This window comes from Branchiostoma belcheri, unplaced genomic scaffold (assembly GCF_001625305.1).
Source record: "Branchiostoma belcheri isolate BF01 breed outbred unplaced genomic scaffold, Haploidv18h27 scaffold257, whole genome shotgun sequence".
NCBI lineage: Eukaryota > Metazoa > Chordata > Leptocardii > Amphioxiformes > Branchiostomatidae > Branchiostoma > Branchiostoma belcheri.
This window is the reverse complement of record NW_017803862.1, coordinates 96806-121027: the sequence shown is the minus strand read 5'-3', so window position 1 is coordinate 121027 and position 24222 is coordinate 96806. Positions and strand designations below refer to the sequence as shown.

Sequence of the window (24222 nt, the reverse complement as noted above, 5' to 3'; positions counted from 1 at the left end):
ACGACAAAAGCCACGAAACCTACCTTGATCACACTTGGTGCCGCTGTACCCGGCTTCGCACACGTAAAACCATCCAGTCGGACATGTCCCGTCAAACCTGTCACAGGCGCGCAGGTAACAATGTCCGCAGGGGGTGACACAGTCAGGGCCGTACGAATCGTAACACTCTAACGAGATAAATCACAAAGTGAATAAGAAATGTTTATAGTAAAATGATGAACTTGAGATCAAATGGCCACTGTCACCTTTATCAGGATAGTTGATGACAATTCATGACAATGTAAGAAATCTTTATATTCAAAAGGAAATCTATATTTCTATAATTGAATATTTACTGACTTACCTTGATCACATTTGTCACCATTGTACCCGGCCACACACACATGATCCCCTCCAGTCGGACATCTCCCGGTGAACCTGTCACAGGTCTGACTCCTGTGACAATGTCCACAGGTTATACTGCAGTCAGGACCGTACGTACCGGAACACTCTGTAGGAGAAAGAATCATTATGGTTCACCACACCACGAAGTGGTGTGGTGAAACCATATTGCTTTTTCTGATGTTTCTTCTCCTTCTTCTCCTCCTTCTCCTGCCATTTTTTAAATGGATTCAGCTTCTTCATTTTAGGGCCTAAGGTCCTGAAATTTGGTATGGAGGTACAGTGGGCAAATACCCCTAGGCGTTTCTTAAATTATTGTGATACAGGCTTTTAGAATGGTTTTATTTGAGTTTTTTGGCTGTGTTATAGCAAATGTATTACTGTGTTAGTTTGCCTTGTTTACCACGTTTGGGCATGAGTCATCACAATAGAATGCAGGGCATCAACCAATAGGCATGCAGCTTTCCTCTATACTTCTTGCTGATTGGCTGTTGGGATTTAACTTGATTAACACCTGCACAGAAGCATTTCCATACTGACAGTATGTCTGTATTCAAGTGTTTTGGTAGGTATTTCAAGCTTTCCTGCTCCAGCATTGGAATGCCGGGCATGGACGTTTTTTTTTATTTTGAAAATCAACAGTTTGCATTATGCAATTAAAAATCCTAACCAATAAAGTAGGGAATAGCTATCCAACTGTTGTTTTAGTTGTATTTTACTTCATATTATAGTTATATCAATGTAAATCATTGTTTTCCCTTGTGTTTCTCATTCTTTCCCTGCCATGTGGTAAAATGTGGTGAACCCATCGCTGTATTTGCTCCAAAGCAAATATTGGCCTTTCTAGTTAGAAATATGGTATACATAAGCGGACATGTCAGACAATAGCAAATGTGGTTAGCTTGACTAAAGCTAATAGTTGAAACCTACCATGTAAATGGTATTATACTCATTCACACAAAGTTATCTAAGTCCTCTAAGTAATTACTCACAAAGTAATTCTTATGGATGATGTCCTCGCGGGATTAATTTTGGCCTGTTCCCAGAAAAAATGCTGCTTCTGCTGTAACTATGACCGAAGAGTCACCACAGTGCCGCAAATCGTAAGATTAGCGTTAAACCTGTAACACGCAAGGCTATTGACAGGATCATCCTCTTAATAAAAGACAACGTTGCACTATTGACACGATCATCCTGTCAATAGACGTAAGTGTATTTTCTGTTGTTGACAGGAAAATCCTGTCAATAGTACAACAGTTTCTGCTATTCAAAGAAGTTACGGAATCTCCACTCGCATAGTTACAGGTATCAATGCAACATGGTCCGAGCGGACAGACTGCAATCAACCAATAAGAAAATTGCATTTTACAATTTATTCATCTTAGGGTCATTTTCACCCATTTTTTATTCCCCTAATCACTACCAGATTTCAACAGGTAAAATTATGGTGATCACCTGTCTGACAGTTGTCCCCCTTCCATCCGGCCTCACACCCTCCACTAGAGCAGACTCCAGTCCGGATGTCACACACGGAATCTCCACTCCCACAGTGACAGGTGCCGGTACAGTTGGGCCCGAACTCACCGGGCAAGCAGGCTGAAACAGGACTTGACGTTCAATTTCACCCAAAAATATGCAATGGCGCTCTATTTCTTTATATTCATCTCTTTTTTTTTTGTGGTGCTTAAGATCACAGATGACTAGAAGGGACCTATATAAATAGCCAGGCTGTCATTTATTCCCGAATTTTTCGATATTGCTTCTGGTCAGTCTGTGTATCGGTCTGTGTGCGTGCGTGTCTGTGTTTTTCTATATTTATATATTTATATATATAAAACATTATATGCATATATTATATTAATGTGGAGGTAAATTGCATTATTAATGATGAAATGTTTAAATGCAACCTTTACAAATAATAGGAATTCTACACATACAATTTAATTAAATTGGGGTTAAGAGAACAAGTATAAAATAGATTAGGCTACAATGTCATGTAACCATCACATTTTCATTATGAATGAAAAAAAAATTCAACATATTGATACATAAAATGCTAAGAGTCTAAACATTTATGTAGGTATGAGATCTCTGAATTTTTGTTTTAAACTGGCAGAATAATCCCGAGTCGAGATGTTTTAAATGTCACTTTAAATCTTCGCTGAGACAAGGTGTACTATCCTCTCGAATACCCGGCTGAAATGCAATTGCGGCTTCTGAATTCCCAGTGAATTTGCTGTTTATAGGCGTGTGTAATTGTATTTAGCTAAAATTGCAACTTATTAGTAACCATTACTATTATAATAGTGTTGTTTCTAGAGAGTTTTCTAGAGTGCTCATACATTAGCTATGTGCAGAATGAGCTTACACGAACGCTACGCCAGTAAACTCAGCATGCAAGTAGCGGCGTTTTTAATAGATTTGCGTGTGATCCTATTAGAGTTCCTGGATCGGCTAATTTTCAGTGATTTGAGTTTGTACTATTTTATTAAAGAAACGAGAGAAAACCGGGGTTGCCCTGAATAGTGGTAGGTACAAAAAAAGGTTCCCGAATATAATCTTTGGAAACAAATGAATGACGTCATCATGTTTGATTGCCCTTTTCATATTTTTTCAAAGAAAAAATACAGATTTTTGGCAATTTCAAACAACACAAAACGTGTACAAAAATATTTCAATAATCTTAAGTTATGATGTAAGATCAATAATTTCGCTATAACCATACACGTCTTAATATACCGTCAAAACATTTTTAAAACATTCATCACCTTTCTGACAGGTGTTACCCTTCCACCCAGCCTCACACCCTCCACTAGAGCAGACTCCAGTCCGGATGTCACACACGGAATCTCCGCTCGCACAGTGACAGGTGCTGGTACAGTTGGGCCCAAACTCACCAGGCAAGCAGGCTGAAACGGAAAAGGGCTTGACCTACCGTTAACGTCACAAAAATATATAATAATATAAATATATAAAAATATCTAATGTCGCTCTATTTCTTTACATTCTTTTTTTGCTACCTTGAAACAATAAGTGATGCTTAAATTGCAGATGAATAAAAGGGTGGATACCTACGGGTTGTGTTTCAAATTTTGTGTGTACTTTTTGGAGTTAAGCCGTGCTTTTCTTTGGTGGGAGGGGGCACGGCCGTGTCCCCGGATTATGGATATTGTTTTTGGTCTATCTGTGAATGTCTATATTTCAACATACTTGTGGTCAGCAAAACTTAAAGCTTTTCTCGATTGTTATGATCTTTTAGTAGGTTGGTAGCTATTGGGGAGACTAGAGTGAAGGTCAAATTTTGGGCCACCTGATGGCCGACCTTTGTACTGCTACATAACTTCTGATATTTGTACATTTTCTCATGGACATGCTATAGTCTTAATTCCTTTGGTGGCTGATAGATTTTCCTATCAGGAAAGATGAAAGTTATAAAATTCTAGGTTCTGGTAAGCCCCTGCTATACCCTTTGAATGCCAATATTAAATTCCCGGACACATTTGATGACTTTTTTTAATTTTCGTTCTCAGATTCACAACTATCAAACTCGCACACGTTCCGATTTTCATATCCCCCTAGTAATAACTTCTCTTGCCCAAATGTCGGTTAGATACAAAGGTGTCACCTTATGGAATGAACTAACTCCAGCCCTAAAGAATCCTACCTTGTCTCTTCTCTCACTTAAACAAGCTTTGAAAAACCATCTGATTAACGAACCTAGCCCCCTGTAGTAGTTTTATTTAGTGTTTTCTCCTATTTTAACTCATACCAATTATTATCATTACCTTATTTTCATTGTCATTAACTTATACCATACATTATTTCATTATCCTTATTGTATTATTTCCATTTTCTATTGTATTATTTCCATTTATTAATTATATTTAATTTTGTATAGTTTAGAGGAGGAGGGCCTTGTATAAGCATTCCATGCTTCTCCCCTCCTCCTGCACCTGTTTCATCATTGTTTTTATATTATTATTGTCCGTCTTGTTAATGTGCAAACAATAAATCAAATCAATCAAAATCAATATTGAATCTTCCATTTGTTCTGGAAAAGCACATCTTACATGCTCTATGGCAAAATAAAATCCATGCATATTCATATCCTTGTCAGGTATCCATTGCAATTTCAGCAGTTTTGAGCAATAAATGGTTTGATGTTTGAGGGTCTCCTAGATGGTCGCAGAACTGCTAACGTAAAATATTTTAACTATATGGGGCTTCATACTTGTTCCTCATACTTAATCACACATACAAAGTACATGTATGGGCCGATTTGGTCATTGTGTGATATGTGCCATTATATCATCTCACCAGTATTACACTCTATCCCCATGAGTCCAGGAGCGCAGGAACAGCCGTACGGGTCCGTCACACACAGCAGCTGGCCAGTACAGTCTCCACCGTCACACTCTCTCGTGCAGCTTGTACCGATCTTGTTATTCGTACATGCTTTGAGGATAAACGGACAAAAAAGTATTGGCATCAGACAACTCATGAGTTTATGTGCTGGGATCTGTACTTCAAGAATGTTTTTGGAGTCAGTAATAGCAACGTTGAATCGTATTTGGCACATATTTAGCATATCGACTAAAGAAAGACAGTTTACGTCATTAACTAAAGAAATTAAAACAAGTCGTACCGCTTTCACAGTTGTGTCCATGAAACCCCGGAGGACAGACACATTCCCCCGTGTTGTCGTCACACACACCGCCGTTGTAGCACACTGGACAGTCATCGGTACAGGAGGGTGGACCCCACTTGTTCTCGGCACAACCTGGGTAAGAGCCAAGTATTACTATTGTCATAAGCGCTAATTGTCAGCAAAGAAATAACGTACATACCCACAGAATATCAACGATACCGATGTGAACTGTCTTCTAAGTAGACACAAAGTTAGCACAATATTTGAAATTCTCTGGAAATTAATACATTAACTGTAGATTTAAACTATCTGCATAATATAAGTTCAAATAAGATTTCTGCATCTCAGCATTAAAAAAACACAATTGAATTACATGTGGAGAAGTTAACCTGTTCTAAAATTGAAAACAAATGGACTTTGCTTTTGTGCACGTGTAACCAACCTTTTGTCAGCAAGGAAGGGGAGCGATATTGACTTTTAACGATGCTTTTCAACAGACTTTGATACTTTGCTGACGCCACACGAACCTAATTAACGTGTCCTGAGCGAATTGAAATAAAATTCATCAACAATTCCAGTGAGGAAATTTTCTGCTTCAAGAACAGCTAATATTGTTTCAATTTTTTTGCAACTTTTGAACTTGTGGACCACAGTCAACACGTAAATTACAATTATGATCTGCTATTCGATTTTTTTTCAAATTCGGATGAGCCTGAACTGATGTGAACATGCAAGTCATAATACACGTTACGTATACCTCTGACAATGAGCCTCATGATGCCCTGTTTTCTTTCCGTGTCCCCCTGATAGTAGCACTCATAGATCCCCTCATCTGAAGACTGGACACTGGCTATGGTCAGGTTAAGTCCGTTCTGGCCGGCCAGAACAGTACCTCCGACCCCGCCCTTCCTCCACTCCAGGGTACCGTTTCTACTGGACTTCTGTACCATCTGTAAAGTCACGGGGTCTCCTAGGCTGGCGGTTACTGTGAAGGCCACTGGCCAGACATCGGCTGAAAAAAGTTTGTAAATTATACATATAAGTAAATGACTCACCTTTCCCTTGGTGTATTTTGTAATGAGACCAGGTCATTACAAAATATCACGGATTAAATAGCTACGTGAGCGCAGAGATCGAGGTGGTACATTGAGAATTGGTTATCAAATAGCCAGAAGGCGTCAACCAATAAGAAGGCTCCATTTGTCATCGGTTATCAGACCATAACCTCAAAAGTGGTCGGTTATTAGAATAACCGACTACTTTTTGGACCGCACCATTATACAGGGGACAGGACTGTATCTTAACAGTATAGTTAAGATTCAGGTGTTTTTTTTCATACGCAACCAAATGGTCCTATCTAATGGTGCTGACGTTTCGGTGACTATCAGAAACCTTCCTCAGAGTTCTGCTTCTCGCCGCTATATGTAGCCGATTTAGGCAAGAAAATTTGGTTGCCTAAAAGAAAACTCATATCCTATACTTTACCAACCTGATGAAACCATTTTTGGGATTATTGTTGATAGCCGTAATATTTATCTATTTCAATGAATACCGCGATCACGATTAAAGAGATTTAAATGAAATCGAAACAAAAAAAACTAAACATGATTTTTGACACCCCCACTAAAAGTGGTGCTGTTCCAACGTCACGTGGTCACAGCAGATGGTTGCCTAGATGATATGTTTTTCTGTCCATGCCATCTTGTTTTACGTGACATAGAATATGAGAGTTTTTTCGGGAATGGAGGAATTTTATGACGGAATTTTTGTCCAATAACTGTCAGTTGGATAGGCTATTATGATAATACTCTAAACGTTATTGACCCACCTTATCCTCGGTGTATATGGTCATATAATCCCTGGTCAGGTTCTCTACGCTAACTTAATTCGGTGGTTATTGCACCTGGCCAGGAATTATCTCACCGTAAACACATCGGGGTGGGGCATTAACCCTTCATACCGAGAAACAGGCGGGTTATCACGGTAACCGTTTTGTAATATAGCCTTTCCGAACATGTGTTTTTTTTTAATGCACGCTTCCTCTAACTGTTCAAGTCACTGTCTTTCCAAACAAAGAAAGCCATTTTTGACGAGCAATGATGATGGGTAACGGTAATGTTTAAAATTTCGTAATACAGAGACAGAGACTGTTCTCTATCCCAAATCATGTTTGATCAAACCATCGTTGGAACAGACGAAAATCATTTTGCATTGATATACACTTTCCAAAATCGGACTACTCATGAGAGAATTTCAAGCAGATAAGACACAAGCAGATGTATTCAACAACACGTTGTGTACTCACCCTGTGATTTCATTTTGAAGGTGATGGCCTTCTCAGTTTGACTTCCGTCGCTTACTTGACATGAGAATGCTCCAACCCGGAAATCACCAGCTCTAACCAAGATTCTCGTACTCCACCATTCTCCTGACAGCTTGCTGGTGCCTCTCTGTGGTGTAAATGTTGTTCCTGAGCCAGTATCAGCATCTACACCGAACTGGTACCCGTTCTGGTTGATGGTACTACCCGTGTAGTAACAGTACAGCCAGGTGTCATCGGACTCATCAAAGAACTGGTACTTACTGACGATAGTGACGTCTACTACACCTACCGATACAAAAGAAGAGATTAGAAAGTTTTCTATTTAATCATTTTTAGTGGCACTACTTTATCCTTCTAAGTAGTCTTGCATCCTCATATTTTGAAAGGAAAAGCAGGTAATCCAAAATAGCAATGATAATATTTGATATCTGCAATAATAGTACTTCGTGTTCTCATTTTTGGCAATATCATTTTAAAAGCATGTTATTATGAATCGAGTTTAAACTGTAATGTCCAACTCAAGAAAATGGACTAACCCAAATTTTCGACTGTATAAATCCAGTCTTTGCCAAGGAATGAACAATCCACCGCTTCCGTGACGTCACGCAGATAACACACGTGACTCCGTGAGCAGTGGACCATAGGTTGCAGAAAGTCTGTGGCGCCCCCCGTCTCTGTTGAGGGATGGTTGTAATGCCCTGATGTAGATGGCCTTTTTTAATCCCTCGGGCAAAGAAGTCCGATTCTGAGTCCAAGATTCTTACTTTGTTTAGTGAGACTGAATGACCTGGCCATGGCGATTCTATGTGTATATGTTGTGAGACCTCCGAAGTTATCATGCCAGTGAGCCTGAGATTGACCAGTGTTATGAAACGCAACATGGCTATTGAATGTGAGGATTTCACAAACCATCCAAAAACTTGTTTTCCTAAACAAAGAACAACTGAGCGCTTGGATGCCTGCGTAAATCAGTCACTTCCGGCTGCTTTAGAGGAGGAGGTCAGGTCAAGGGTCAATAGGTCACAGATCCGGGAACATAGCGTAACAAAAGAAAGGCAGATAAACAAATTTACGCGGCTAATCCAGAAGAACAAGGAACAGACTAGCCGGTCACTACCATCAGAATGCACACACAGATGGGTTAAGAACTGTTCAGACAGACTTTTGAAGGACCCAGAACTAGACCTTCCCGTATTGGTGAAAGGAAAGATTTCGCGGCCTCCGAGCAACAGGTACCCGTAGTTGACAATTTATTACACAAACTAAACTAGCTTGTAGAAGAATCCCCGAGAGGGAAGCTAACGTTCTAAGATCATTAGCATTGTAAACAAGCTAAAGAAGTGTCAACCCAACTTAACTAAAGGGGACCATACAGCACTCAAGTCACTACAACAGGACAAAAGTATACAATGTAATTCTTAACCGGCGGATAAAGGGCGACTTACCGTAGTTCTGAATAAAGTAGACTACAACCAGAAGTGTACAGAATTACTGGGGATAGTAATACTTACCTGAGACTGGGAAAAAGGGATCCAACATCGAAATACAAGAAACAACTAGTGACTGTGCTCCAACGCTTGGAGAAAGAAGGTGGGTTGTACAGGTTCCCGTGACAGACAATTTTATCCAACTACAGAGGTTCCTCCTAAGTTTTACGGTCTTCCTAAAGAACACAAAACTGGTATTCCACTGAGACCAATAGTGAGCAGTATTGGCTCAATCACTTGCGCCAGTAGACGAAGCAGCTGATGTAATTTTACAAAGATTGAAGGAAGACTGCACTCTACCAAAACGTTCCAAACTATCCCCAGAACAGTTGGTGGACTTGAGGAAGGTGTGTCTAAACTGTGCTTACTTTGTGTATGATGGCGTTTTCTGCAAACAATGGAGCTGCCATGGGGTCACCTGTGTCCCCCATTGTATGCAATCTATACTTAGAGCATTTAGAACAACGTGCCATTAAATCTGCCTCACAAACCCCTGTGTGGTGGTACATATACGTTGATGACACTTTTACCAAGCTTTAAAAGGCGTGTGCACAGGAGTTCACAGACCAATTCTAAATGACCTTGACTCTGACACAAAGTTCACATTTAAAGAGGAAGAGAATATGTCGCTAGCCTTTTTGGATACGCTAACAACAGTAAAAGAGGACGGGTCCCTGCAGGTTAAGATATACTGCAAACCCACATATACTGACCAATATCTAAACTTCCATTCTAATCACCCCCTGGATCATAAACTCGTTATCCGCAGGGTTATCCGCACCCTGTTTCACAGAGCGGAAACAATTATAACTGACCCTCAAGATTTAGTAGAGGAGAAAGCTCACATTTCACAGGCACTAAGAAAATGTGGGTACCCCACTTGGGCTTTAGACAAGGCCAGTAGACAAAAGCCCACAGACCGTAACCAGTATCAGAGCAAGAACAAAAGCCCAAATAGAGGCCTACTTGTTCTGTCTTACAGGAAAGGCCTGAGTGTAGGGCTCAGGAGGATCTTTGCGACACATGGGATTAAGACCTGTTTTAGACCAACTAGAACCCTCAGGAATATACTGGTCGCACCTAAGGACAAAAGAACAACTCGGGAAAGCAAATGCGGGGTAGTTTACCATATACAGTGTCAAGGACAGACTTCCAAGGGCCCGTGTAAGGAAACCTATTTTGGAGAGACTGAAAGATCCCTCAAGGCTAGTTCTTAGAACACAAACGGCCTAGGTCGACTACTTTGGAGGTCTCACAACATATACAGTGTCACATAGAATCGCCAGGTCATTCAGTCTCACTAAACAAAGAAAGAATCTTGGACTCAGAATCGGACTTCTTTGCACGAGGGATTAAAAAAGGCCATCTACATCAGGGCATTACAACCATCCCTCAACAGAGACGGGGGGCGCCACAGACTTTCTGCAACCTATGATCCACTGCTCACGGAGTCACGTGTGTTATCTGCGTGACGTCACGGAAGCGGTGGATTGCTCATTCCTTGACAAAGACTGGAGTTGTACAGTCGAAAATTTGGGCGAGTCCAATTTCTTATGTGTAAACTTGCTGCATAATAACTTCTACCAACACAGATGAACTTTCAAGATAAAATACATGTTATATTATGTATAACAGTGTCACGCAACTTCTGTAATGTACTGTAATATCGTGCCTAATCCTAACCCTAAAGTATTCGGGTATGGAACTAGCTAGGCAAAGTACTGAGTACTAAATAAGATATCATATCTAAACCATTGAATTTATCAATTTCTTTTGACCAGGGGTATGCAATAAACATATTTATTAGCAATTCACAAAATAACATGCACACATTCTTCTCAATAATTATTACGTTAGAATCTCTGCAGTTTTATGTCATTAGTTACCCAGTGAACTTGACTCAAATAAAGAGCAGCAGGGAAACTGTGTTGTGCTTACTACCGAACAAGAAGTTGCGCTTCGTCTCACGCACGCCTCTAGGTCGTTTGAAAACATAGGCAGAGAGAGTGAGAGAGAAAGAGGCGGAGAGAGCACCTATATCAGCTGCTAGAAACCAGCATTAGAAACCAGGTATCTGCGTCACAGGCAATAGCACTGTCAGAGATATGCATTGAATTAAAAAATGCTAAAACATTTCCCATTTACACTACTATAAACTGAACTGCATGAACCTGTATATATCTTACTTAGTAATTATAGGATACATATAGCTGGGTAATATTATGTTAACTAGCTAAGTGGGCTGGGATAGCAATGTATATTAGGGAAGGATTTTATGCGATACTTTTGGGCGCCTATACACTGAACGATTAGCGAGGAAACTAAAAACCACACTCACCTGTTATAATTGGTGTAAGGTAGACCAGAAGGAAGACAGTCGTCATCCAACGCTTATCGCACACCGAGACTTCCCGGGCGGTCTTCATGCTACCTTCGGTGCCCAAATTCACGTCTTTATGTGCAGATATATCGAGGAATAGTACATTTGAGCGACTCCGTGCGGTAACCTTCCCTGTCGCTGTTCAGGTGCCGAGGAAACGACTCTTACTCGAAGCTACTTCCCTGTGTCGTCATGGGAAAAGTCAATGTTTATGTTCAGTCGGTCCTTCTCATTGTTAACCCACCAGTGACACGTTTACACCCCATTGCCTACCAAATATACTCCATTGCACCAGGTAACGTTTTACACAGCCCAGGTGTGACCCATTGCCACTTAGAAAAATCAGAAATGTCCAAGCTGTGTTTTACATTTAAGCTGAATTCATTTCCAAACTAAGCCAGGGCTTGCCGCGCGTCCTGCATGAATGTTAAGAAGTTATTTTGTTCCTCGTCTCACTGTTGACACAAGCATACCCGTGCCTTTCACTGGGATTAGGCAGAACAAGTGGTGTTGGCAGTTTTTTTAGGCCAGACCTTGTGAATCGCATCATCAAACACCTGTGGCCGACTTGTTTTTTTTTTCGCAAAGGAAACCAGATAATAAGAAATCGTCGATCTCATACCTCCGTGAAATATTTAGAGTTTTTGTAAATTTCTCACTGATTCTGTCAATGCATTATTTCCAATGATTCCTATAAAGCAGTATTTGTGGGACCTTTAAGTCTGACGTGGCTAGCATCAGAAAATAACTAAGGAGGCACAAAAAAACACACAGACAAATTGAATACCAGACCTCCGTACACTTACATAGAAAACCAGTGTACGGAGGAGAGTATGTATACGTACGACGATTAACATTTAGTATGTTGAGGTGTGAGACTATCTTTCAACACCTTGGACAGGTCGGTACCTTCGTTAATTAAAATTTTTAGCCGTGTGTTGGCTTCGTCAATTGGCTTCTAACTGGTGAACGGTCTAGCTACAAAATATTTAATGTGTCTAATATGTACTAAACTGCGAGTTCAGAAAATGTGGTCAAAGTTTGCTCCCACCACCCCCCACCCCACCCCCAGCACAGAGTTCACACATAGTCCACATCATGCTGACGTGTTGATACATAACCACCAGCTTGGCTCTGTTGACAGCAAACAGTCTTTCCACGGGACAAGACTGTCTTCATGGTTGAACAGCAGACCGGGTTCTGTTGACGGTGACTAAGCTTAGACCAGGCGCCAGCTAATGTGTCACGTCAGGGGGAAAGAATGCGCCTCATCAGTGGTACCAAACACCTGTCCTTGTATTATCATGAAAGTTCATCTGCGTTAGTAATAATTACAGTACAACTTTGAACTTTATTCCAACACACAATTTACAGAGAGATCAAATTTTCAGCGACCACTGTCGCCTTCATCAGGATAATTAATGACCAATCACTTCGAGATCTCGCGAGAGTTAAGGTTTACAAACACGTGACCTTATTCACATGAGACTTTACTGATACGTGACGTAAGCAATTGATCAAAAGTGCCAGTGAGTTCATACCGTCCACCATCTCACGAGATCACGCTGTGAAATGATTGGTCATTAATTATCCTGATGAAGGTGATAGTGGTCGCTGAAAATTTTACCTCTCTGTAAATTGTGTGTTGTAATAAAGTTCTACATTTTATTACACCTGTTTTTGTGTTGATGGTATCAAAATATACACACACATGCCGCACCCGAACTGTACTCTCTAGCAGACCAGAAAAGGGATTTTGTAATTGTACACCCGATATATTTTTGGAACTATTTTCTAAATATTTCTTCCAAATTTTGCTCAAAAAGGCCATATTTCTACAAAACAAAGTAAAATGTTTTTACAATTTAAAAAAAATTGTACTTGTCGTAGATGTTACGATGGTGAGTCAGACTAATTTCGAGATACAATGGCTTGATCCTAACCCATTTTCGGTCCATCTAAATACGTCTCTTTGAATAAACGTAGTATTAGCAATTCGCAAAAATAATCTATACTAGTATCCAATTTTACATTGCAGACAATAACATCATGCTTGATACGTCTGGACTCAATTCATATACTTATACAAGGCTTATGCATACAATCGACCTGCTTCAACTCTTATATATATTAGATATCAGCTACCAATAAATAGAACATTAGACTATCTAATATATTGGGGCGAAAAACTATTCGAATCTTTAACTCTAGAGCATTCCAAAGTGTTACGTCGTTTTTTACTGGTATAAAGCAGTGAAGGGAGGTAGGAGATCAGCATTACTTCTTCTAAAAAGTAGAAACCACAGATTGAACAACAAAACTGTAGTAAGAGGTCACCAATCTGTCACGATGTCTGTAGTAGAAGGCTCGTCTAATGGTGAAGACACTCACGTCCCAGACGATAGCGTGGAAGAAATGGAGAATTCTCACTGCTCCACACAGACAGATGAATATGGTGACGGCTTCATTGAGCCATATCTCACTGCTTATCACCTGGGGAATCTGGATGCAGAACATCCCGGGGAGATCTCGTCGTCTCAACAGGAGCCAAGGTGTCATGGTGCTTCGTTCTTAAAAGGTGAGATTTACAATGTATAATTTTATTGAAAAAGTTCACATTGCCATTGTATTTTTTTTTACAAAAAAATGTAGTAAAATGCAATACATACATACATACATACAGAAAAATCACATACTGGGTTATTTGAGTTGGAATTTGGCCTCAGGGTTGCAGCTTGACAAATACAATTAATTCAATATAAACATTCAATAGCATGAATAGTTTGTAGGAAATACAACTAACAGTTTACATACTGCACCCAAATAGATATTGAATTCATTTTTTTTTTCTATTTAGTAGATGGAACAGACGACGACAACATCGAGCCATACCTTGTTTCTTACCACTTCGAAGTCACCCACTGTGAAAGTGCCCGTGGCCCGGGTCAGAATGAAAAGGAAGCATCGTTGAGTGAAGATCACACCGAAATGTTCAGACGCTTTGAAGATTCTTTAAGAAATGGTATGTCTGTACTCAAACAACAGAAACTGACACATTAGCATTAATATTTCCTGATTGTGTCTTATTTTAGATTCATATTTTGTTATCTTTAAAAATTGTTTTCGCTTTAATAACATGTCTATTCTTTGTTTTATAAAAATGTATAATAAAGTAGTGGTACATGACGACAACACAGGTGTACATAATGAGCCCAAAGAGTTTCCTTTTTTATTAATTGAATAATTGTACAATAACGTTTTGGCTAATATGAGATTTGATACTTTGAACAACATGTTGTTTTGGTGGAGAATATCATTAACTGGTATAACGTATTAGTTAGAAGACCTTCTTTCTTCTTTCTGTTGAGGAAGCCGCCTTCAGCGGTTTGAAGATTCTGCTTCCTATGGTGGTGGGTGCATGCCGAGGAGGTCAGGTTTCACAGCTTGCCCCTAAACTCCTCCAGAGAAGGGGAGAGGGCAATGTCTGCATCCAGAGTGTTCCAGTCAGGAATTGTCCGCGGAAAGAAGGAGTTCTGTCTGTAGGAGGTCCTACTTTGGGGCACTCTGTAGGCAGCAGAGTGTGACTGTCTAGTGGCCCTTGTCTGGACATTGGGGGTGGGTCTTGTTTGCATGTTAATGCACAGTGCACCGGTGTGATACTTGTAGAATGTTGTAAGTCTAGCCAACCTACGCCGCTCCCGAATTGCGAAGTGGGATCCACTGGAGCTCTTCCAGCATGTTGTTTACGCTAGAGGTGCGTCTGAAGCGTTGGCTAACCCAGCGGGCGGCCCTCCGCTGCACCTGTTCTAGCCTGTTTATGTCCTTTACTATGTGAGGATCCCATACGGGACTGGCAAACTCGACGATAGGTCGGACCAAAGTGAAATACGCAATTTCTCGAATCCTTTTTGGGCAGGCTTTCAGATTTCTCCTCAGAAAACCGAGGGTTTTACTAGCCTTGTTCACAATGTTCCCAATGTGGATATGGATATGGACCTAATATGGATAACCAAAACAAAACCTTAGGAATACGTTATTGTAAAGGCTAACACCATTTAGTGAAGGTATGAGATCGCGAGACTCTAGTTCTGATAACACATGTTTTGTTGAAAATACCTTGGGCCATGATGCAATTAACAGCGTTTATGTTGTATAGAAACGTCAAAAAGAAGGTTCTGCAGCATCCATGAAGACACTTTACAAAATGAAGAGTCAACTCAAACCAAGGAGGATCATGATACTAGTATTTCGCAAGACCCAACAGACCACTACTATACATACATTGGTGACCACGACTATACCTACATCGACAACACATCGATAGCGGGTAGACAACATGTAAAAGAAGAGAGAGGTTCGGATTCCGTCACACATGGTCTAGATCCACCCAAAACAACCGAGCCCATGAAAAGCAATATACAAGATGAGGAACATAGAGGTAAACTATGCTTCCCTAATATATGTAGTTTTATAGCAAATGCACGTATTTCATGCCCCTTTTTCTGTGATAATACTGGGTAGTTTTCACTTACTAGTATTTCTAGACCAAAGAGACCAAATCCTTTATTGTCGCATTTCTGTTTATTCTACAAGTAGAAAGCTAATAATGCCCTACATGTATTGCGGCAGATAACATAACTGGAAACATGTATGTAAAATGATATACCAAGTGTAACGTTGCGAGGTAAATCTGTTTAGCAACCATGTTGATCTGCTGGCTTCGGCATATCAAAGCTGTGGCAACCGCCATCTTTGTCGCCACCTTGATCGTCGTTGGACTGTTGCTGTTGACGGGGGTACTCCCTCCTGATGTGGATAAGCACGCAGTAAGTTTACCGATTCAGCCCTTGCTTTCGATTTATCATAGACTAGTCATAAAAAAAAGCACATACAATATATGAATATACACTAATTGAAAGTTAAGATTACTCTGTTGGAATCTTTTGGGAACTTTACTCTTTTTTTGTCATCATCTGGGCTTCTTTCGAAGTGAATACAGAAAATCTCTCTGCATCTGTTCCTACTTATTGCACCAGCAAAACACTGCAACATCATTGTTACAACATCGATACTTGCAAACGTACTTCCCTAAATAGTTTTATCATGTTTGTAGATTGATTCAACAGTTTTCTTACAAATGGCAACTTTATTTTTTGCCTCTGACGACTTTCGGTGGCTGCTTTTCTGCATTCATTCTGTTATGTTGAAAACAGCAAAGCACTTTCCGAAACGGAAGATTCCGTTTCCAAGAAAACTATGTTGTTCATATGCCCATATTTAGCGTGTAAAGTCTGCATGTATACATAATAGTGACATCTGCGATTTTGGATATCGTTTCTTATAGTCATATTCAGGGCAAGATATCACTCAGTCAACTACTACATGGCTCTGGGGAACTTTATTTGATGTTTCAAAGTCTGGGACAACGGCAGATCCAGGTACAACTGAAATCGACGAGGTACGCACATGATTTTGCTAATTGTAAATAACTTTGCTCATTCGATATAATTATTATCTATATTAATACATAATTTAAAGTAGGCCTGTACAGTGAGACTACTGTTACATACACAGTGTCTATCCTTTTTTTTACCAAAGGCTTCGTCAAACTCCCGCTCTAAGAATCGCATGTCAGCAACCACAATACAGACAGAAATGACTAGAGGTAAGACCATCATATCGCCTATGTAACGTTGATATACTGTACCCTGTGTTAATAGTCTACTACAGTCATGGCATGATTGCTCATGATTGCTATTTCTCAGAATGCTTTTAGCTGTTTACCTCAAACCCTTTAACCCTCAAACACTCGAAAGGGGTCCATTTGGACCCCAGGCGTATATTTTTATGTGCTATTTGAAATTTTTTCATTCGAAAAAAAATTCATCCCGTGACTTTGTCGATAAACATCTTCTACAAGTTCTCCCAATTTTTTTGGAGGTCGGCACAAATTTGTAAAAATAACAACGGAAGTCTTATGTAAGACCGTCTGGGGTCCAAACGGACCCCAGCCATGTATTTGCGCTTTGCTATACACAAAATTGGTCGGAGGACCTCAATATGTCTTCAAGGAAGCATTATTGCTTTAATATTATGCAGTTTGGCAAGTAACCTCAACCTCAGGTATTATTTCATCAGGTTTTCAAAGGTTTGGCAATTTGACAATCATATGAGGTCAAAGGTCAATCCCATGTTCATGCAGGTCTCATCCTATTTTTGCATGAATGATGATAATGAGCTGGAATTTTAAAACATTTTATCATGCCAAAGTATACCTCTTACAATGTTGAACCATATATGTGCAAAGATATTGAAAGAATGCAAAAAGGAATGTAGATTTAAAAGAAACCAAATGGGGTCCATTTGGACCCCGTTCGGGCATTAACGTCACAAAAAAAAGTTCGGGTGTTTGAGGGTTAAACTCATTTAGAAAATGCGAAGTCTCAACAGGAGCTTATGACATATTTTCACAATTAACTTAAGCATCGTAATCAAAGGAATATAAACAGTTCTTAGTTGTTAAAAGTTGGTTGTTTTTTTTATTTCTTTTACTATTCACATAGCTATAGTGCTTTTGACGTCGGAATAAATTCGTGACGAGATCATGAGATCCATATCCCGGAAATTCTGCTGCATGCAGTACCAAGAACAGCACTAATAAATGTGTTTTTATGTCTTGGATAGCTGACGCCCGTTTATTGCATTTCGAGTTGCGCTATTCACCCAAAAACATCAGAACGAGCCAACCCTACAAAACCGGAACGTAAAGGCTTCTAATAAAGATTGCAGTGATTTACCAATTAATCGATCTTTCTATTCTATTCAAACCAGTCAAGGCTACAAAATCCTTTGATGTCGAGGGGCATCCACGCAAAGTCACTGTGTCTACAAGTGGGAAGATTGCCGTTATGTTTAGAGGCCGTAGAGTCAGCGTCTATGACACAGAGGGTATCATTACCGTGAATTTCTTAACAGATATAATAAAAATTGAAGAACGACATGAAAAGACGATTCCCATTTTCCCCCACGATGTTTCTTTTGGTACCCTCGCCAACAACGACGTTTGGATTGTGGGTGGGAATCAGCTGTCCCACTATGTCGCGCAGTATGATTGCGGTGGACGTTTTAAAACCGGTTTTGCAATTCCTCCCATCTCGGAACCTCGTATACTTGCCCTAAACAGATTGTCCAATCGCGCCATTGTGACAGAGACGGATAAACATCACGGGATGGTAAAGGTTTTCATGTTGAACGGGATGCTCGAGCGAGGTTTTGGGTGGCGGCAGGGTTTGATGTACCCAACAGGCATCACAGTGGACAGCGACGACTCTATCATAGTGGCGGACTCCTCCACTGCCTACATCTATGTGTATCGCGACAATGGACAGTTCCTGTTCAAGTTTGCAGGAAAGGGAACCAAGAACGGCCAGTTGAGCCTCCCCCTTGACATCTGTACGGACAGTTCTCGTCACATCATCGTGGCTGACTCGGGAAACAGGCGGATTGAGCTGTTCACAAGCCGCGGGGAATTTATCCGGCACATCGCTACTGATGTCGAGCTTCTGAGCATTGCCGTTGGTCCAGACGGACAGTTAGTCCTGACTGAAGCGTCGAAAAAGAAAGTAACTAGTTTGACAAACTATTGAATTCTTGTAAGATTAGTTTCTATGTTGTTTTATCCACTCTTGGTATGTGATGGAAAACTTCAAATTCCATTGCAACGTGATTGCTGTAGACTGATAGAAAGAATCAGGTTTCTGTTTATTCTTGTCAAACATGTTGACGAGTAAATGGAATGGCTTTCAGAACTATAATAGCACATGCTTAGTGTCACTTTAAAAATTTTGACATGGCCTATCGGTCGGCAATAGAGAAAAATTACTGTTTTGTTCTTGTATCCTTGTTTCTGCGAAATGACACAACAGAGGTATTCTACAAGTATACAGATACATATGCGCGATAAATATGAGCAAGTTGTGGACAGTAGCCACCAGTGAAAAAAAGTAAAAAAAAAAGTCAGTAAATTGTAAATTTGTTCCACTTTTTGGGCCATAATGGCTTGGGCAGATTTATGCAACACATGCCGTAGACGGTAGACTAATATACGCTTAAAATATTTTGAGAAAAGTGGTCGCAATTCAATTTTCAGATTAGTCAGATTATTTCAAGCTACAATAATGAGACGCTGACCCACTTTCTGTTGGACCAATGACATCTTTGGCTGGATAAACGTAAAAGAAGCAGTTCGTAAACACATTTATTTAATTTTACATTGCAGACAATAACATAATTGATGCGTCTGGACACAATCCATGTACTTATATACGAGGCGTATGCATAAAATTGACCTGCTTCAACTGTTATATATCACCTACCAGTAAATAGAACAGCAAACGCTTAAATGTTTTGGAACATCGGAAGTTTTAATATTAGGGCACTCAAAACGTGGCGTGTCGTTTTGAGACGTAAAGAAAGATAGAACCTGTAAATTGCCTGTTCTAGGAGAAAGAAAACAAACTTGTGAAAAAAGGTTACCAATCTGTCGCGATGTCTGTAGTAGCGGGACCGTCTAATGGTGAAGACACTCACGCCCCAGACGATAGCCAGGAAGAAACGGAGAATTCTCACTGCTCCACACAGACAGATGAATATGGGGACGGCTTCATCGAGCCATATCTCACTGCTTATCACCTAGGGAATCTTGATGCAGAAAATCCAGGGGATGATGCTTCATGTTCGAAAGGTGGGAGTTACAGTGATTATTTGTATTTAGAAAGGTCGGATTGACACGGTACGTTTCTACCTCCTTGAAAAAGACACCGTAGTGAATGAGAACACCGTCACCATCACACAAAACTTAAATACATTGAATTTCATGGAGGTTTACGAATTCTTGTTCAGTACAAGATGTTGTTGAAAATACGATGTATACACTCACTGAAATGACGAACTTAGTTGTTTATGAATTGGAACGTTGATGAACGTCAAGCTGATATAACTTTGGAATTCAGCCACAGGGCTGCTAAGAAGATTACAAATGCAAATATACCAATAAGTATGATTTAGCTAGATAGTTAATAAGCAATACAACTAAGCAGAGCGTTGAATGATGCACAATGAACGATATTGGATTCTTTTTCCTATTTAGTAGATGGAACTGATGACGAGGACAAAATCGAGCCCTACCTTGTTTCATACCACTTCGAAGTCACCGACTGTGAAAGAACGGCTGGCAAGGGTCGAAATGGAAAGAAAGCAATGTTGAGTGAAGATCACACAGCAAAGTCCAGATGCTTGGAAGTACCTTTAAGAAATGGTATGTCTGTACTCGAACAATATGAACTGATCCATTAGAATTTAGTCTTGTATTGACTTGCATAATAAGATTAAGCAAAGTAAATCAGTGCCTTTTATTTATGACATAATTGTCAAATCAGGGCCTTTAATTTATGAAATAATGTACGATAATCGTTTTTATCAGTTCAGATTCCATACCACAGTGTTGCGTTCATGGGGAATATCATTAACGGATATAACTCATGCAAATGAAGACCTAATTTGCATAACCAAAAGAAAACCTTTAATATTTGAAAGGTTGATACCATTTAGTAAAGGTTTGAGATAACGTAACTTTTGTTTTGGTACGCTTTTTTTTTAAAATACAATCCATATCGGTCATAATGCAATTTAGCAGTAAGTGGAGATGGTTTATGTTACATAGATACGTCAAGAGGAAGACCCCGTAGCAACAACGACATTTTACAAGATGAAGAGTCAACTCAAACCAAGGGGCATGATGATATTTTGGAAGGCCCAACAGCCCACTGCTATACCTACATTGACGATCACGACTACACCTATATCGACAACACATCACACTCTACACAAGATGTAAAAGAAGAGCCAGGTTCGAGTTCCATCACATCAGAGGGTCTAGAATCTCCCCAAACGATCCAGCACTTAGAAGAGACATCACAACAAGACGATCAAAGAGGTAAACCACACTTGATTTAATTGATGTAACTTAATTTATTTTTTTTATAATTCTAGATTTCAAATACTTCTTTTACTGTGATCATACGTTTAGTGCAGTTTCCAACACTTTGCTGCTAATATCGGATATTCTGTATTGTCATATTTCTGTGCAATGTAAATTTTAAGTTGAAAGCTGGATCAGATACGGAACGTCTTTGACAGATATTTACTGTTCCCGTAATCTGTAAGAAGTGTAACGTTCCGACGCGACGTAAATTTATTAAGGAAACATCCTGCTCTGTCGGCTACGACATTTTCACGGAGTGGCAACCGCCATCATTGTTGCGACCTTGATCATCGTTGGACTGTTGCTGGTGACGAGGGTACTTCCTCTTGATTTGGACAAGAACGCTGTAAGTTTATTGTTCAACCTTTCACTTTTGTTTTCACACAGGACCTAAGTATGGGAACAAGCACAAATACTTTTTTTGAAATAATAATAATAATAAATAAACTAAACTAAATTGATATGACTCGGTCTTCAAGAATATCTGTTTGCTAAAGTCATTGAATTGGTTAAAAGGCTGTTGTTGCTGTCCATTGCTCTTCGTGGCAGACGTGTTGTAATCTTTGGAAACTTTGGGCTTTAGCCATCATATGCTGTCTTTTAGAGAGGTTCTTTTGAATTGCGTTTATTTTGTGTATTCTTTATTCTCCGATAATATTTTGGTTCCTGCTTCATAAGAGCGATTTGAAAACAGCAGACCGGCTTTGGAAATATAAAGTCAAGTTTAAAGAAAAAAAATATGTTTTGCATGTTTTATATGTGTAATTTTAGACATCATTTCTTATAGCCATGTACATCTTTTCGGCCTGGGCCCAATACAACTCAGCCAACTGCTACTTTGACATGGGGAACATCATTTGATGTTTCAAAGTCAGGGACAACGGTAGATGCAGGCATAACTGTCATCGACGACGTTAGTAAATAATTTTGTTCATTCCACTTCTTTTTGTCAGCAGCTACTGTGATTAGCTTTGTAGATACCTTTGTTCATCATGTTCATGCCAAATCGTAAGTAACTTTTCCTATTCTCGTAATTTTTTGTGTATTATATATTAAGCACACAGCAAGTACATTTAAAGAACGGAATCCTCGACAGACTCCAAATTTAATGCGATAGGGCAAAACAAAACAATATTTTCAAATTTTAAGATAAAAAACTTTGTAGTTTAATGGAATCGACATCATAACAAAGAGGTCTTTTATACATTAACTACAATAAAAAAGAGGTTGTCGTACCATCATGGGCAGCTATATTAACTATTTTGCTGGATATTCATGTGCAATAAACACCTTAGAGGTTTAACGCCTGCCATTAAAGCCGACTAAATGCGCCTCAAGTCAATGAAACAACTTTTAAACATTTCGAAACAGAACTAATGACATATTAACATTTCTTGATTGTTGACTACCGTTGGAGGGCAAAAAAATTTCTTAATTTCCCCCCAAAACCATACGAAATCAATGCGCGCGCTAATGTCCAATGTCATCCATAAAAGCTACTTGCCGTGGTCTGAGCCCCTACAGAGAGACCATTACCAGTGACAAAGTTTCCAAACTTTTTCAACAAATTAAAGGTGTGGTCAGATCCCGGCTCTGAGAACCGCATGTCAACAACCAGGGCCCGGGCAGAAATGACTAAAGGTAAGATCATTGCGTCACCTATGTCATTCTACAATCAATGGAACCGTAATTGAATGACATTTTTTTTGGCATTTGACATATTACTTTTGACATCGGAATAAAAGTATGACTATCGCATATCCAAGAACATGAAACACAAAACCCGGAATTTCTGCTATGTAGTAGTACAGCCACTACAATTATTTATGTGGTTGAGAGATCAAGACCTAACATTATACATTCAATATTTCATGATTATTCATATTTAGCTTTGTCTGATTCGAGAATACCTATCCAAACCACCCAGTATCTGCTTAAAAATGACAGTTTATATAATTGTGATCCAATTGTCTCAGCAGCCAATCAGCTAGATTGGATTGCAAGAAGGGATTTAGTCAAAGTGAGCAATCGATGGCCGCAGACTCAGGACCTGTAATGGTTTTTTTTACTCCCCAGATATGAAGGTCACACCGATTATAACTGCAAAATCCTTTCATGTCAACGGGAATCCGCGAACAGTCACTGTGTCTACAGGTGGGAGAATAGCCGTGGCGTTTGGAGGCGGCCGTCGAATTGGTATCTATGACAGTGACGGCGCCTTCCTCTTAGATTTCTTAACACTTATAGATAAAAAAGAAGAGGGAAAGATGACTGGCATTTTCACTCATGACGTTTCTTTTGGTACCCTCAACAATAACAATGACGTTTGGATTGTAGGTGGGGATAACTCGTCCCACTATATCGCGCAGTATGACTGTCTTGGGAATTCTGTATACAGTTTTGCCATTCCCAGCACTTTAGCACCCCGTAGACTTGCTCTAAACAGAAGGTCAACTCGGGCCATTGTGACAGAGACGGTCAGGCACCGCGGGGCGGTAAAAGTCTTCGGGTTAAACGGAATACTCGAGCGAAGTTTTGGGCGGCGGCAGGGTTTGATGCACCCAACAGGCATCACAGTGGACAGCGATGACTCTATCCTAGTGGTGGACTCCTCCACTGCCTACATCTACGTGTATCGCGACAATGGACAGTTCCTGTTCAAGTTTGCAGGAAAGGGAACCAACAACGGTCAGTTGAGCCTCCCCCTTGACATCTGTACGGACAGTTCTCGTCACATCATCGTGGCTGACTCCGGAAACAGACGGATTGAGCTGTTCACAAGCCGCGGGGAATTTATCCGGCACATCGCTGCTGATATTGACCCTCTGAGCATTGCCCTTGGTCCAGACGGACAGTTATTCCTGGCTGAAGTGTCGAAAAAGAAAGTGACCATTCTGACAAACTATTGAATTGCTGTAAGATCAGTAACTATATTGTTTAATTCATTCTTGGTGTTTAATG

The 24222-nt window shown here is 39.9% G+C and overlaps 2 protein-coding genes across 2 annotated transcripts in view; one reads left to right on the top strand and one right to left on the bottom strand.

Annotated features, from left to right (window-relative positions):
* The window catches only part of LOC109471743, a 53984-nt gene extending 42368 nt beyond the window's left edge, over positions 1–11616 (bottom strand). The window contains exons 1-9 of the mRNA XM_019771094.1: positions 11178–11616; positions 7335–7637; positions 5787–6041; positions 5027–5161; positions 4699–4836; positions 3150–3290; positions 1837–1977; positions 344–490; positions 24–167 (exon numbers count right to left, since the gene is read on the bottom strand). Of these exons, the coding sequence (XP_019626653.1) occupies positions 24–167; positions 344–490; positions 1837–1977; positions 3150–3290; positions 4699–4836; positions 5027–5161; positions 5787–6041; positions 7335–7637; positions 11178–11265 (1492 nt within the window). The 5' untranslated portion in view covers positions 11266–11616. The remainder of the gene's footprint in view (positions 1–23; positions 168–343; positions 491–1836; positions 1978–3149; positions 3291–4698; positions 4837–5026; positions 5162–5786; positions 6042–7334; positions 7638–11177) is intronic.
* A 1952-nt stretch (positions 11617–13568) lies between these two features.
* Positions 13569–24170, top strand: LOC109471738. The gene is made up of 4 exons (XM_019771088.1): positions 13569–13797; positions 15376–15573; positions 18051–18841; positions 23736–24170. Exons 1-4 carry the CDS (start codon positions 13569–13571, stop codon positions 24168–24170), a joined length of 1653 nt encoding a protein of 550 aa, XP_019626647.1.
* Positions 24171–24222: the final 52 nt, after the last annotated feature.

What these genes read in the sequence shown, in the direction of transcription:
- LOC109471738 (XM_019771088.1), top strand. Translation starts at nt 13,569, where the DNA reads ATGTCTGTAGTAGAAGGCTCGTCTAATGGTGAAGACACTCACGTCCCA. An exon ending in TGGTGCTTCGTTCTTAAAAG is followed by an intron (nt 13,798 to 15,375) that starts GTGAGATTTACA and finishes TATGTTGTATAG; the next exon opens with AAACGTCAAAAAGAAGGTTC. An exon ending in ACATGTAAAAGAAGAGAGAG is followed by an intron (nt 15,574 to 18,050) that starts GTTCGGATTCCG and finishes TATTCAAACCAG; the next exon opens with TCAAGGCTACAAAATCCTTT.